At 39.8% G+C, this 14,937-nt stretch overlaps 1 protein-coding gene across 1 annotated transcript in view; it reads right to left on the minus strand.

Annotated features, from left to right (window-relative positions):
- PRTG (protogenin) overlaps window positions 1–14,937 on the minus strand; it is a 131,344-nt gene that overhangs the window by 13,420 nt on the left and 102,987 nt on the right. The window contains exons 13-17 of the mRNA XM_054451972.2: window positions 14,580–14,766; window positions 13,493–13,620; window positions 12,115–12,285; window positions 3,776–3,958; window positions 1,978–2,098 (exon numbers count right to left, since the gene is read on the minus strand). Coding sequence (XP_054307947.1) covers window positions 1,978–2,098; window positions 3,776–3,958; window positions 12,115–12,285; window positions 13,493–13,620; window positions 14,580–14,766 — 790 coding nt within the window. The remainder of the gene's footprint in view (window positions 1–1,977; window positions 2,099–3,775; window positions 3,959–12,114; window positions 12,286–13,492; window positions 13,621–14,579; window positions 14,767–14,937) is intronic.

The raw sequence follows: 14,937 nt of genomic DNA on the forward strand, positions 1-14,937 counted from the left end.
ATACAAAACATATAAACTGAAAAATCTGTGCTAATGGAGGGAGTCTAATGACAGGGATTACCTAAAACGTGTATTTGACGTTGATTTTTTTTAATTCAAAAAAATAGCCTTAATAAATGAAAACAAAACCCAAAATATAAAAGCTTAAAAATAGACAAGTTCACTGAATGCAAGTTACTGCTAAAAATTTAGCCAAAGTCAATCCATAGATGAGATTGCCTGATAGAGTTTATAGACACTCAATCCATGTTTATTACATTTGTTTTAACCCTTGTCTAGAGAATCCCACCATATGTCCTGTGGTGTTCTCAGCGACTCAGGCATTTCAGGTACTGTTACTGAAACAGAAAATATTCTAGATAGTAAGAAAAAGCAATCTTCTTGTAAACATGATTAATTGTGTTTTCTTTTTTTTGTTTTTTTTTTTTTTTTCTTTAGACAGGATCTCTCACTCTGCTGCCCAGGCTGGAGTGCAGTGCTACGATCATAGCTCACTGTAACCTCAAACTCCTGAGCTCAAATGATCTTCCTACCTGAACCTCCTAAGTAGCTAGGACTACAGTCACATGCCCACTATGCTCAGCTAATTTTAACTTTTTTTTTTTTTTTTTTTTTTTTGAGATGGAGTATTGCTCTGTCACCCAGGCTGGAGTGCAGTGGCACGATCTCGGCTCACTGCAAGCTCCCCCTCCCAGGTTCATGCCATTCTCCTGCCTCAGCCTCCCGAGTAGCTGGGATTACAGGCGCCTGCCACCACGCCCGGCTAATTGTGTATTTTTGGTAGAGACGGGATTTCTCCATGTTGGTCAGGCTGGTCATGAACTCCCGACCTCAGGTGATCCGCTCACCTTGGCCTCCCAAAGTGCTGGGATTACAGGCGTGAACCATTGCACCTGGCCTAACATTTTTTGTAGAGATAAGATCTCACTATGTTGCTTAGGCTGGTCTGAAACTCCTGGCCTCAAGGGATCCTCCCACCTTGATCTCCCAAAGCTCTGGGATTACCAAGGTGTGATTACCACCATGCCTGCACAAGTGTGCAATTATTATTATTTTTAAACCAAAGGATATTCTTTCTGTTTCTCAAAATACTAAGAAAATGAGGATACTAGGCCGGGCACAGTGGCTCACACCTTAATTCCAGTACTTTGGGAGGCCAAGGTGGGCAGATCATTTGAGGTCAGGAGTTTGAGACCAGCCTGGCCAACATGGTGAAATCTACTAAAAATACAAAAATTAGCCAGGCGTGGTGGCAGGCGCTTGTAATGCCAGCTACTTGGGAGGCTGTGGCAGGAGAATGGCTTGAACCCAAAGGTGAAGGTTGCAGTGAGCTGAGATTGTGCTACTGCACTCCAGCCTGGGCGACAGAATGAGACTTTGTCTCAAAAAAAAAAAAAAAAAAGGACACTAGTCCTCATTTAAGAATATTGGCATTGGCCGGGAGCAGTGGCTGACGCCTGTAATCTCAGCACTTTGGGAGGACAAGGCAGGCAGATCACAGATCACGAGGTCTGGAGATCGAGACCATCCTGGCTAACATGGTGAAACCCCATCTCTACTAAAAATACAAAAAAAAAAATTAGCCGGGTGTGGTGGCGGGCGCCTGTAGTCCCAGCTACTTGGGAGACTGAGGCAGGAGAACGGCATGAACCTAAGAGGCAGTGCTTGCAGTGAGCCGAGACTGCGCCACGCACTCCAGCCTGGGCGACAGTGTGAGACTCCGTCTCAAAAAAATAAAAGAAAAGAAAAAAGAAAAAAAAAGAATATTGGCATAATGTTTTCAAACAGCAAGAAAATAATCTCCCTCTAAAATGAGCACATTTCTGTAGCTGTAAGAACTCAGGGAACAATACTGCACATTTATTTTAAAGTGGGAAATCCCAGTTACTCTAAAAGGCACTTGACTTTCATTTGTTTCCTGTGGCTACTGTAATTTAAGTGTTTTTTACCTCAGCACCTCTAGCAATGGAAACACACCTGGCTTTACTTCGGTATATCAAGATGAGAACACAGATGAGGATGCAGGTCAAGGCTATGCCAACACCTACAGCAATGCCAGTCATTGATTTTTGGTCCAGATGGTAATACCCTGAATAAACTAGAGGGGAAAACACATTTACTCATAATCAATCAGAAAAATATTCAATTTATAATTCTCAGGTACTTGCTTTTCCAAAATTTTTCTTTATCTCATAGGAAAAGTTTTGACATTGTCAACATCAAAGCAGAAAGGACTCACAGTAATCTTTAATCAGTGATTTCAGAGACACATTTATCTTCCAATATTAAAGATTTTTTTTTTTTTTTTTTTGAGATGGAGTCTCACTCTGTCGCCCAGGCTAGAGGGCAGTGGCGCAATCTCAGCTCACTGGAAGCTCCACCTCCCAGGTTCACGCCATTCTCCTGCCTCAGCCTCCCTGGTAGCTGGGACTACAGGCGCCCACCACCAACGCCTGGTTAATTTTTTTTTTTTTTTTTGTATTTTTAGTAGAGTCGGGGTTTCACCGTGTTAGCCAGGATGGTCTCGATCTCCTGACCTCATGATCCGCCCGCCTCTGCCTCCCAAAGTGCTGGGATTACAGGCATGAGCCACCATGCCCGGCCCAATATTAAAGATTTTAAATGAGTTTTAGATATATTATTATAGCAATCATGAACATCAATTCATAATTTATAAAACAGGTACAAAACATAGATGTTCCTTGATAGACCCAAGAACAGATTTTATATCATGCCTTAAAAGCAGATCTGCATGTTGAAGATTAGTTTTCCATTTACATACACTAAAGCAGGGCTTCTCAAACTTTCATGTGCCTGTGAGTCACTAGGGATTATGTGGAAATGCCAACTCTGACTCACTAAGTCTGGGGTGGGGCCTGTGATTCTGCAAGTCTATGGAGCTCTCAGGTGATGTCATGCTGCTGGGCTCTAGACTACTTTGAGTGGCAAGGTATTTGAGAAGCCAATATGAGCCTTGCTTTCCATTTCCCCTGATAATATAGTAGCTACGATGGCTACCTCCTTCCTGTTCTTAAATCTGACTGCCCTGTCCTGCTCTTTTCCTCTCTCATTCTAACACACACATATCCCTGGCACCGAATGACCATTCTCTGTGAAGCTAAGAGCCCTTAATCCTGCCCTGAGTTCAGCTGGCATTTCCTCCATTTAGAGCAGCCCCTCTTCTCCACAAGCCTACTCCCCCAGAGAGGAGGCAAAGGCAGTGTCCAGTCCTGTGCTACAGGGGGCACCGGCTTTCTTGGGAACACATGGACAGCTGTGATGAGTAGTGTAACAGTAGCTCTTTAAAGATATTTTCTCCAATTGCTTTTCTGAAGACAGAGAGGGGGAAAAAAAAAATTTTCTCTCCAGAAAGGCTGTTTCTCTGTGGTGAAAACTCTTAATGAAAACCATGCTCTCTTCTTAACTTGAACACCACAACCAGCACTGCTGTTTATTTCTGTGAAACCTCCCAGGAAGCCCACTCCCACCAGTTCACGGCTGATGTGGCTCCTCTGTCCTGGTGAATCACAGCTGGGAGAAGAAGTAACTGGAAACAGTAATTTCAAAACTGCAGTTGATTCTGAGATAATTTTGCCTCCTTCTAGGAGTACGAGGAAAAGCCATGCAGCTCCGTAACATCAGAACCTCATCAGCAACAACTTAAGGAACTGAGAGCCAGTTTAGGGATATGGCAATTGTAGGAGCAGAAATAAAGTGTAAGGGAGAATACTTTTTTTCTTAAGAAAAATCACAGTGACTATGGCAGTATACAGACCTTTGGCATCAGCAGAATCTAAACGCTTGGGCCTCTGATTTGATTCAGAGGTTTCCTTTGGAAGTACTGCCAGCTCCACAGAATTTGAAAAGGGTCCTTCTCCCACCTCATTGGATGCAGATATCTTGACAATGTACACATTTCCTGCTACCAAGTTTTCTAGCAAAGCCATAGTTATTGCCCCTATAAATACATCAATTACAAATTAAGTGAACATTTATCTTTTATTCTTTCACTCATAGTATACAAACATGGTCCTTTATTTTTAAAAATATTTTTCTGATTATCAAGATGACACATTGTAGAACATTTAGAAAATAAAAAGAAATATAAATAAAATTGCAATCTTTCATTGTTAACATTTTAGTATATTTTGTGTGTGCATACGTGAATATTTGTGAATATATATTTACTGCATGAATTTTTACATATTAGAGTTTTCACTTAACATTGTAGTATGTACATTTCCCCAATATAATCCTTTTCTGTAATTCTATTTTAGGAGTTCTTAAAAACAGTACACATTTTTGTTTGGCTTTGTATATATATGTGTGTGTGTGTGTCTGTGTGTCTGTGTGTCTGTGTGTGTGTGTGTGTGTGTAATGTTTTACTCTTTACATAGATATGAATACAAACAGAATTTAGGACATTTTATTATGGAACATTTGAAACATGCACACAAAAATAATGGTATAATGAACCCAGATTCAATGATTATACTCTTATTTTTTAGAGACAGGGTCTTGCTACATGGCCCAGACTGGACTGGAACTCCTGGGCTCCCCAGTATTTGGGACTACGGGCACACTCCACTGTGCCAAGCTTTCAATGATTATAATTGGATTTTTAAAAATCCAATGTAAGAATCTTTTTTTAATTTGGAGTGTTTATGGTAATAGCTGTGACAGGTAATCCTGTTCTTCCTTCCTAAATTAAAACAACATGATTATTTTTGAAAGCATGAATATATTTTTACTGGGCTAATTCTTTTTTTTTTTTTGAGATAGAGTCTTGCTCTGTGGCCCAGGCTGGAGTGCAGTGGCATGATCATGGCTCACTACAACCTCCACCTCCTGGGTTCAAGCAATTCTCCTGCCTCACCTTCCTGAGTAGCTGGGACTACAGGCACCCACCACCACACCAGGTTAATTTTTTTTTTTTTTTTTTGAGACAGAGTCTCACTCTGTCGCCCAGGCTAGAGTGCAGTGGCATGATCTTGGCTCACTGCCAGCTCTGCCACCCAGGTTTACGTCATTCTCCTGCCTCAGCTTCCTGAGTAGCCGGGACTACAGGTGCCCGCCACCACCCCTGGCTAATTTTTTATATTTTTAGTAGAGACGGGGTTTCACTGTGTTAGCCAGGATGGTCTCGATCTCCTGACCTTGTGATCTGCCCGCCTTGGCCTCTCAAAGTGATGGGATTACAGGCGTGAGCCACCGCGCCCAGCCAATTTTTTTGTATTTTTAATAGAGACGGGATTTCACCATGTTGGCCAGGCTTGTTTTGAACTCCTGACCTCAAGTAATCCGCCCACCTCGGCCTCCAAAAGTACGAGGATTACAGGTGTGAGTCACCGCACCCAGCCTGGCCTAATTATTATCACAGATTCAAGATAAACAGGGAAGAAAATGCACACTTATGCAGGAACCTCACAGTACTGAAGACAGGTCTCAGATTAAACTATAAAAATCACCACCAGCAATCTGTGTAAGATCTACTTCTTTTCATAGGCAATTATCATTTGAATTTATATATGATATTTGATATCTAAAGGTATTTTCTCTGTTGCATGACTGATAAGAAAGATTCCTATTTGGACACTGCCATTTCTTGAGGTGTCTTTCTGCCCTTGTTCTGCCACTGCACCAAAGTATTTGTCTTACAAAAAAATTCCTACCCTAGGAATTAATTCTAGTGCTAAAAGTGTAATAGAAATTCAACCAGAAAGTTGTTTCAGCACTATGTTTGTGGGTGGATATGCACAGGGAAATCTAGCTTTCCAGTGCTGATTTCATCTCATTTTTTCCTGACTCAGGGCAACCTTAAAATAGCTTCAAAGAGTTTACAATAGTTTGTGACAGTTGCCTCCTGGCCAAAGGTACCTACTCCAGTGCACTTGCTGGAATATATTTCATTAGGCAAATGAAACACGGGGTGATCATAAAGCTGAGGTCATGAGATGGAGGCCACCTCTGCAGGTCACACGGTGTGAGGCAGCCAAACCTCCAGCAGCAATGCCAGGAGCCAGAACACAACTTGTTTTCATGTTCTCTGGTTTCAGCTTGGCCTGAAGAGAGTGTGAGCTACCTGAGTACACAACTGTTCAATAAACAAAGTGACCCCTATTTAGAATCAGGAAGAGTCTTTCCACTGTTGCTATGTTTTTAGGCAGAGGAATTAAAAAAACAAAGATTTATTGTGACATGTTACACTTAGCTGAAAGGAAGAACATTTCCATGTCTTCACAAACAGAGATATAAATAAATTGAGTTTTCGTTTTATGGTAAAATGCATTTAATTTAAAAAAAGTACTTGGCAAAAACTAATCACTACCAGAAACTAAGTCTTTTCACTTAATTTGTTTTATACACAGACCAGCAGTACATGTGTGCACGCACTCTCCTTTTCCCCCAAAAAGTATCTTCATTTAGAAAAAAGGGAAACTATAACATTCTGGTTCCCCTATGAGGACACTCAAAGCATTTCACAAATACTAAAGTGATCTGAGTGATCTGTCTATACTCTCTCAACAGACTTCTCAATCTTAATTAGTGTGATTATTTCCGTCTCCTGCCTTTTATATGTGTCTGAATCTTCAGTCAGACTAGGAATCTTACAAGCAAGACAGTGTAACAGGCTAATTCACATCAGTGCTGGTCAAATCTCGTCATGTAACCAAGCGAGCAATTTCTAACTTGGGGCATGTTACTGAACTGTACTTTCCTCATGGAGACAATAGTTCCCACCTTATATAATTATTATAAGGATTAAATAAACTATTATTGGCAAGTATCTGACACAAGTGTAAATAAAAGTAAGTTTTCTTCCTTTACCTCCGACTCCTCTTCTTCCTCTTTTGGAAGACAGAAAACTTTTTTTCATATTTGGACCATAGTGTCCATTCAAATTATAAAAGCAAAAGATTTTGGGGTTGGAGAAGTGCCCCAGGATACAATCTCAGATTTTTCTCTCTTCTGTCCACATGCTTATGTGATTATTTTTCCAGATCCACAGCCTTAAACATCACCTATACATTGATAACTACATATATCTATAGTCCAAAACTCTCCCATAAACTTAATCAGCCTCTGCTTAATCAGTCTCTCTGCATGGACATCTAAGACACATCTCAAATTCTACACTTTCAAAACCAAACCCTTGATTTCTCCCACTGATTTGGCTTCTGTTTTTTCTTATGCCCTACATCAATCTACAAGCATATCTGACTGGCTTTTTTCTACTTATGTTCCAACAGCTTATTACTTTCACCATTACCACTCCTGTCCAAGCCCTCATCCATTCTCACATGGACACCTGCCTCTGAAATGGTCTCCTAGCTTCCACTCTTACCTCCTTACAATCTACTTCTCGGGTGGCTGCCAGAGCAATCCTTTCACAACGTAAACCTAATCAAAGGTCTCCAATACCTTCCTCTCTCTTAGAATAAAATCTGTGGCTCATGAAATCTGGTCTACATCTGCCCTTCGTTACCTCCCTACTTCATTTCCTACCGCCTGCTCTTCCCCTCACTCCAATCTCCCTGGCCTTCTTGCTGTTCCTCTAACATGCCAATGCACACTTCTGCCTCAGGGCCTTTGCACCTCCCCCAGATATCCACAGGGTTATGTTTGAATGTCATTACTTCCGCAGGAACTCTTTTACTATTTCCATCACTTTGTCTCTTTTCCCTATTGTAACTGTCTTTATAGCATTTATGACACTACTTGAAAATGTATATATTTGCTGGTTTGTTACCTGTGATACAAGCTCCAATGGAGGTAGGGACTTTGTTTTGTACACTGTGGTACTGCCAGTGCCTAGAATAGAGCCTGGCACATAGTCATCACTCAGTAAGAATTAGTTTAATAAAAGAAAATGTTCCTACTATTGGTGGTCCAATTCATTTGGCAAATGTTGAGTTAAATGGATTCCTTTATTACAGGATTGCTAATTTCCAGTGTGAGTCTCTAACAAGAGGAAAGGTATATGGTATTCCTCAAACTTATTTAATCATGACAAAAATTTTTTGAAAGAGGGGCATCTTTATGATATCAGGAAACTCATAAAGGACAGAATTCATGAATTGCTGAGATAGAACATAATTTCCTCCAGTGCTTTTTGGATTTAAAAAGAATTGAGTAGTTTGTGCTGATTTACTGCATACGAGGAGGATAAAGGCCTGTAATCTTTTTTTTTTTTTTTTTTTTAAGACTGAGTGCAGTGGCGTGATCTCGGCTCACTGCAACCTCTGCCTCCTGAGTTCAAGCGATTCTCCTGCCTCAGCCTCCCGAGTAGCTGAGACTACAGGTGCATGCCACCATGGCCTATAATTTTTGATCTACTTTAAATTACATACAAGCATAATTTCATATAATGTTTCTGCTCAACCATTGTACTACCATGTACCATTTTAGCCACAAGTATTATATGCTCACCAGAAACATTTTTAAATGTTTTGATTCCCAAAAAATACCTTGTTCCATTTGTATTAAAATATGTGAATTAAATGTATACATAAATATGTATAAACCTAATGAGAAACTGACACTCTCCCTATTCTTTTTTCCTTCATCTTTTTCTATACCATAGATTTTCCAAAAGCTGCCATAATTATACATAAAAGACATTTTAATTTTTCTTTAAATGCCGTGTTATATTCCTTGCTTTTTGTTTAAATGTGAGTCAAACTTTTTCTCTCTCAGAAAAGTAAACTCAGTTGCTTTTTACTGATTTATTTGTTCTCTATGAATCATTGGCCTTAGCTACGAAAAGTTCTCTACATTTAACAAATGACAAAAGCTTTTCACAAATGTTTCTTAAAACCACAACAACTAAGAGAATATTTTTCCTGTGCACTATTATATAGCTAGAAAGGCTTACACAGATGTAAAAATCTGTAACTGTAATCGCTTTCACTACTGAGGCATCAATGAGACAAAATACTATTTTCTGAGCTCTGTTCCAAAACTACAAATGAATACATTTAAAAGGAGCCAGAACAACATATATATTGCTTTTTTTTTTTTTTTTTTGAGACGGAGTTTCACTCTTGTTGCCCAGGCTGAAGTGCAATGGCATGATCTCGGCTCACCGCAACCTCTGTCTCCTGGGTTCAAGTGATTCTCCTGACTCAGCCTACCTAGTAGCTGGGATTACAGGCGCCTGCCACCATGCCTGGCTAATTTTTTATATTTTTAGTAGAGACGAGGTTTCACTATGTTGGCCAGGCTGGTCTCAAACTCCTGACCTCAGGGGAACCACTCGCTTCAGCCTCCAAAGTGCTGGGATTTTAGGTGTGAGCCACCGCACCCGGCTCTATACTGCTTCTTTTTAGGCAGGTGCAAATGAAGAACTAAAAGAAGTATGTGTTCACATTATCAAAATTCTTTATTAATACTTATAACAACTCATTAAATCAGGTTAGTTATTTAGTTAAGTGCTGTGTCAATAAATCATTTTGGACTTGAATGACTGAGACTAAATTATACATTTTAAGAAAACTGTGAGGCCAGGCATGGTGGCTCATGCCTGTAATCCTAGCACTTCAGGAGGCTGAGGTGGGCAGATTGCCTGAGCTCAAGAGTTCGAGACCAGCCTGGGCAACACAGTGAAACACCCGTCTCTACTAAAATACAAAAAATTAGCCAGGCATGATGGCGTGTACCTGTAGTCCCAGCTACTCGGGAGGATGAGGCAGGAGGAGAATGACTTGAACCCAGGAGGCAGAGGTTGCAGTGAGCCAAGATCCACTGTACTCCAGCCTGGGCGACAGAGCGAGACTCCGTCTCCAAAAAAAAAAAAAAAAAAAAAAAAAAAAAGAATACTGTGATAGACTGTAATACTGAGGGCCCCAGTGAATTACACCCCCCGTCGATTCACCCCCTTGTAGCCCTCCCGACACTGGTTCCAGGCTTGGCCATATAGCTTACTCTGCCCAATCAGACATTAGCGAATGTGAAGTAAGCAGAGGCTTGTGAAAGCTTTGTATGTGGGGCTTCCTCTTTTCTCTTCCTGACTGGGGAGCCCGCTCTTGTCGGTTTTTGGTGGGGTTTTTTTTGTTTGTTTTTTTTGAGACAGAGTCTCACTCTATCACCCAGGCTGAAGTGCGGTGGCACAATCTCAGCTCACTGCAACCTCTGCCTCCCGGGTTCAAGCGATTCTCCTGTCTCAGCCTCCCAAGTAGCTGGGCCTACAGGCATGAGCCACCATGCCTGCCTAAGTTTTGTATTTTTAGTAGAGACAGGGTTTCACCATATTGGTCAGGCTGGTCTTGAACTCCTGACCTCGTGATCCGTCTGCCTCGGCCTCCCAAAGTGCTGGGATTACAGGCATGAGCCACTGCGCCCAGCCTCTGTCTTGCCGTTTTTAGACTACTCAGAGCCTATCAAAACTGTAATATGGCTGCAGCCTCGTGAGAGACCAACAGAACTGCCAAGCTGATTTCAGTCCAAATTGTTGACTCAAAGAATTGTGAGAAAACAAAATGGTTATTTTAAGTTGTAAATTAGTTTGTTAGGCAGCAATAGATAACCGATATAAACATAAAATCATACTGCTGCCAAACACTTAGTACTTTCAAGTCTCTTCAGTGACCATGAAATCATTATTTAGTGGGGCTTCCGCTTAATGAAAAATATGAACATGCAATGATCAAAACTCCAGGTAAAGTCATCATCTGCTTATTTTAAAACTCATAGAGTTTTATATTACACGCACATAAATATCTTTTAAATTTATCTTAATTGGATAAATATTCCTCTTGAAAAGTACAATGTATGTGGGAGTGCCTAGTACTGTAGAGTGTATAGAATATAGTGCATAGGTGGCCACTACATTTCCTGCCTGAAATTCTTCTTCAGCTTTTTATTGGTTGGCAAACTACTCTCTTCTCAGAATGTATGTCTAAATTAAGGAAGTGCCAAAATAATGAAGTTTTACTATTTATGTGATGGCCCAGCTAAAATCTGGCAAATGGGACTTGTCCAACTTCAAGATTCAAGATCTAGGCTGGGCGTGGTGGTGTGCGTGCCTGTAATCCCAGCTACTCAGGAGGCTGAGATTCTGTCTTAAAAAAAAAAATGCAAGATTTAGAAAAGGATATAATAAAAGTATGCAGTAAGAAACCTAAAAACTTTGTAATTCAGTTTTTCTCAACTAAAAAAATTACTCTTTAAAAAATTAAATTCAGTGTTCTTAAGCCCTAATCAGCTTTTCCCTGTATTTAAGAGGACTCTAATATTCATACAGGTCAATTCTTTTTTCATATGTGGACCATTTTAGTCCCTTTAGCACTACTAAGGTCTTCTCTCTTCAATCATATCTCCTTCCAGTGTTTCCTTCTCCTTGCAAGACACACTATCAGAAACCTAAGACTCATCCATAACAAATCTCCCTTCCTTAATCTTCTCTCCTTCCTATCATCCAAGCTATCAAGTTCTATCAATTTTAACTCCTAAATATCGGCCAACCATCCTATCCTTTCCATCTTAATCCTCACTATCCTAGTCCAGGACTATCACCTCTCTCCTGGATGGCTACAGTAATTTCCTAACTAGTCCCTTTGCATTACTCTAATCTCCAGTTGGCCTCAACCAAACCTCTTTTTCTCCCCACTGAGACAGAGTCTTGTTCTTGTTGCCCAGGCTGGAGTGCAATGGTGCGATCTTGGCTCAATGCAACTCCACCTCCCGGGTTCAAGCCAATTTCCTGCCTCAGCCTCCCAGTTAGCTTGGATTACAGGCGCCTGCCATCACACCTAGCTAATTTTTGTATTTTTAGTAGAGATGGGGTTTCACCATGTTGGTCAGGCTGCTCTCGAACTCCGGACTTCAGGTAATCTATCCACCTCGGCCTCACAAAGTGCTGAGATTACAGGCATGAGCCACTGTGCCCGGCTATATCTGTTCTATTAGCAAAAGTAACAGTAACCTTTTTGAAACACAAACTATTCTTAAAATTGGTGGATGGCTTCCCAATGCCCTTTGAACAAAGCCAAAATCTTTTATTACTTCATACGTAAAAATGTAAATTCAAAATAAACTCTAGATTCCCCTTTCCTTTTGTTTCTTTAATATTAATAATCGTACTTTTCATCCTTCATGGCAATTTATGATATTTACCTTCACGGTGTAAGACCTGCCACTCTCCTGCAATCCAGGCCTTCCTAGATGCATATAAGATAGTATAGCGGGTCACAACTGTTTCTGGGCCATCAGGGGGTTTCCAAGAAACCAGGGCGGTGTCATCCTCTATCAATGTCACTTTTACTCCAACTGGTGGGCCTGCTGGTGCTGTGCACACACAACAAAATATTGTATTAATAGAGTAAAATGGTTCATAAATACTCAAATACCTGGCTTATAGGCTTAGAAAAAAGTTCAAAAAATTAGAAACCTCCATAAAAAGTCACAGCTTTCAAAGATCATTAGTGATAATAGTAAAGTACTACTTTTCTTCTTGTATTTTCATAATATTTAAACATTAAAAAACATAAGATAGATTCCTAGATGGAGAATCTAAGTTAAAGGGATAGCATTTTTAAGGTTCCTGAAACATTTTGCTAAATTGCTAACTAGAAATGTCTACTTCCACCAACAGCACCTGTCCATTAGATATTGGGTTTCACCCCATTAGTACTGATAATTCTCACTAACATGTATAGAACATCAACTTAACCTGATCTAGGAGGCCAGTGAAGAAAATGCTCCTGACATTAAAACATAGTTATTCCTGGAAAAATTGTGAATCAGTGAATTTACAGGGCAGACTTACATCTAATAATATATCTGTGAAAAACAGTAAAATCTAGGAATTTAAGTTGACTCCATGTTTAATATCAAAGTGTGAAGAGCCGGTTTTTAACACATCTCATATGGAATATTGCCAAAACCATAGCAACAAAGTCCTATGTTCACTGTCATAAATGTCCCTTACTTTCTCTCTGTAAAATTAAAATAGAGCAGAAATGATGCTTATATAATAGATTATCTAGTCCTTCGTCCTCATTCTAGAGATAAGAAAATGTTGGTCTAGAGACATAAAATATCTTAGCTAGAGCCACAGGTAAGCTACAGAATTGGTGCTCAATCCGATATATAAATTGCACTGTGCACACTATCAAGCTGCTATTCATACAGAAATAACTTCATTATAATGTGGGCTCCTAAGATCATTAACAAACATATTATTCACTTACCGCCATTTAAAATTTTTTGGCTGCAGATTTGAACAGCACACCTGATCTTTTTTTAAGGTTTCTAAAAGGACACTAAATTTAAGCCTACTTGCTTGTACAATACACACACTGAGAAGAAAAAATTTAAATATAATAAGGAAAAAGAAATTTCAAAAGCCAAAAAATGAAACAAAACAAATATATACATCAAGTGGTAGGTGGCAACTAGGGTAGTATCCTACACAGAGTGACATACATATTTTTTAAACATTTCCTTAATTTTTTTTTTAAAGATAAAATCTATAGGGAGCTGTTTTCTTTACCTTCTGGAAGAGTAGAATGGTAGACTACAGGGCTCCAAGGACTGGAAAGCTGATCCACATGTAATCGAACAGCAAATTCATATTTGGTGTTTGGTTCTAGACCTTGAACCAACATGTGAGTTTCTGATCTATAATAATGAGTGATGAAGTTGTTAATGCTGGTAGTATATTATTGTTTCTAAAAGAATGTCAGCATTTCCAAATAGGTAAGGGCATAATGTTATTTTTTATTACCTCCTTATTTTATATGAAAAAATGTTTAGACTAAAGAACAATTTAATTGGACTTCTAAAAATACTACATTTGGTATTGTCCTGTAGAAATAAGCCTACTAGTTGCCTCTCTTTGACAGCAAACTCAAAATGTCCCAATACAAAGGGATTTCCTCTGAAATATTGGAAGTCAAATCATTCATTCATTCATTCATTCATTCATGACGAGGTCTTGCTCTGTTGTTCAGGCTAGAGTGTAGCAGTGGGATCATAGCTCACTGCAGGCTTCATCTCCTGAGCACAAGCAATTCTCCTGCATTAGCTTCCCAAGTAGCTAGGACTACAGGCATGCACCACTATACCTGGCTGATATAAAAACAAATTTTTGGAGAGATGGGATCTGGCTATGTTGCCCAGGCTGATCTTAAACTTCTGACTTAAGCAATCCTCCCACCTCAGCCTCCCCAAAATCATTCTTTTAGAGCACTGTGATGGGCATCTTTCTTAACTCTAACCTAGAAACAGAAAGACAACTGGCCCTACTTTTTGACTGCCAGCATGAAAATAGTCTCCTTTCTTTCTTTAAACATGCTCAGTTTAATCACTTGAGAGTAATAATAGCTTCTTGCCTAATCTTGTTGCATGAGGCAAGGAAAATTTAAAAATCACTTATATAAATTAAATGTCAAAAAGTATGGTTTTCAGAATACAGTAAGGATGCAAAACTCGTAGCCACTTTATAAATAACTTAAGTCCTGAAACAAATGCTTACAGGTGAAGCCTGAGCTGGGCCCAAGATGGTAAGAAGTAGAAGTTGGAGTGGGGGGGCGTGGTGAGGTAAGCAAAGAAAATAACCATTAATAGGAGCTACATACGTTTGAAGGTACAGAACCAAAGAAGCATTCTGCAGGCCAACAGGATTACAGCGGATGGTGTAGTTAATGATTTGTGCAGCGGTGAATGCAGGCCTCCTCCAGTGCAGGAAGATGGAAGATGAGGTGTTAGCCTTCGCGTAGAGATGGTGGGGTGGTGGTGGAGGAGGGACCATGCGATCACGAACAGCTATTGAGAAAAACAATGTTAATTTACGATACGACATAACATTTAACATAGAAAGTGGTAAAATGGTAAAATAATAATATCCCACCCTATAAGTTGATTTTAGGTCTTTCTTCCACCAGAGATTCATAGTGATCTAGAGATATATCATCCAAACCTAAACAGCTCTTCCGT

Source organism: Pongo pygmaeus, chromosome 16 (genome assembly GCF_028885625.2).
Source record: "Pongo pygmaeus isolate AG05252 chromosome 16, NHGRI_mPonPyg2-v2.0_pri, whole genome shotgun sequence".
Taxonomy (NCBI): domain Eukaryota; kingdom Metazoa; phylum Chordata; class Mammalia; order Primates; family Hominidae; genus Pongo; species Pongo pygmaeus.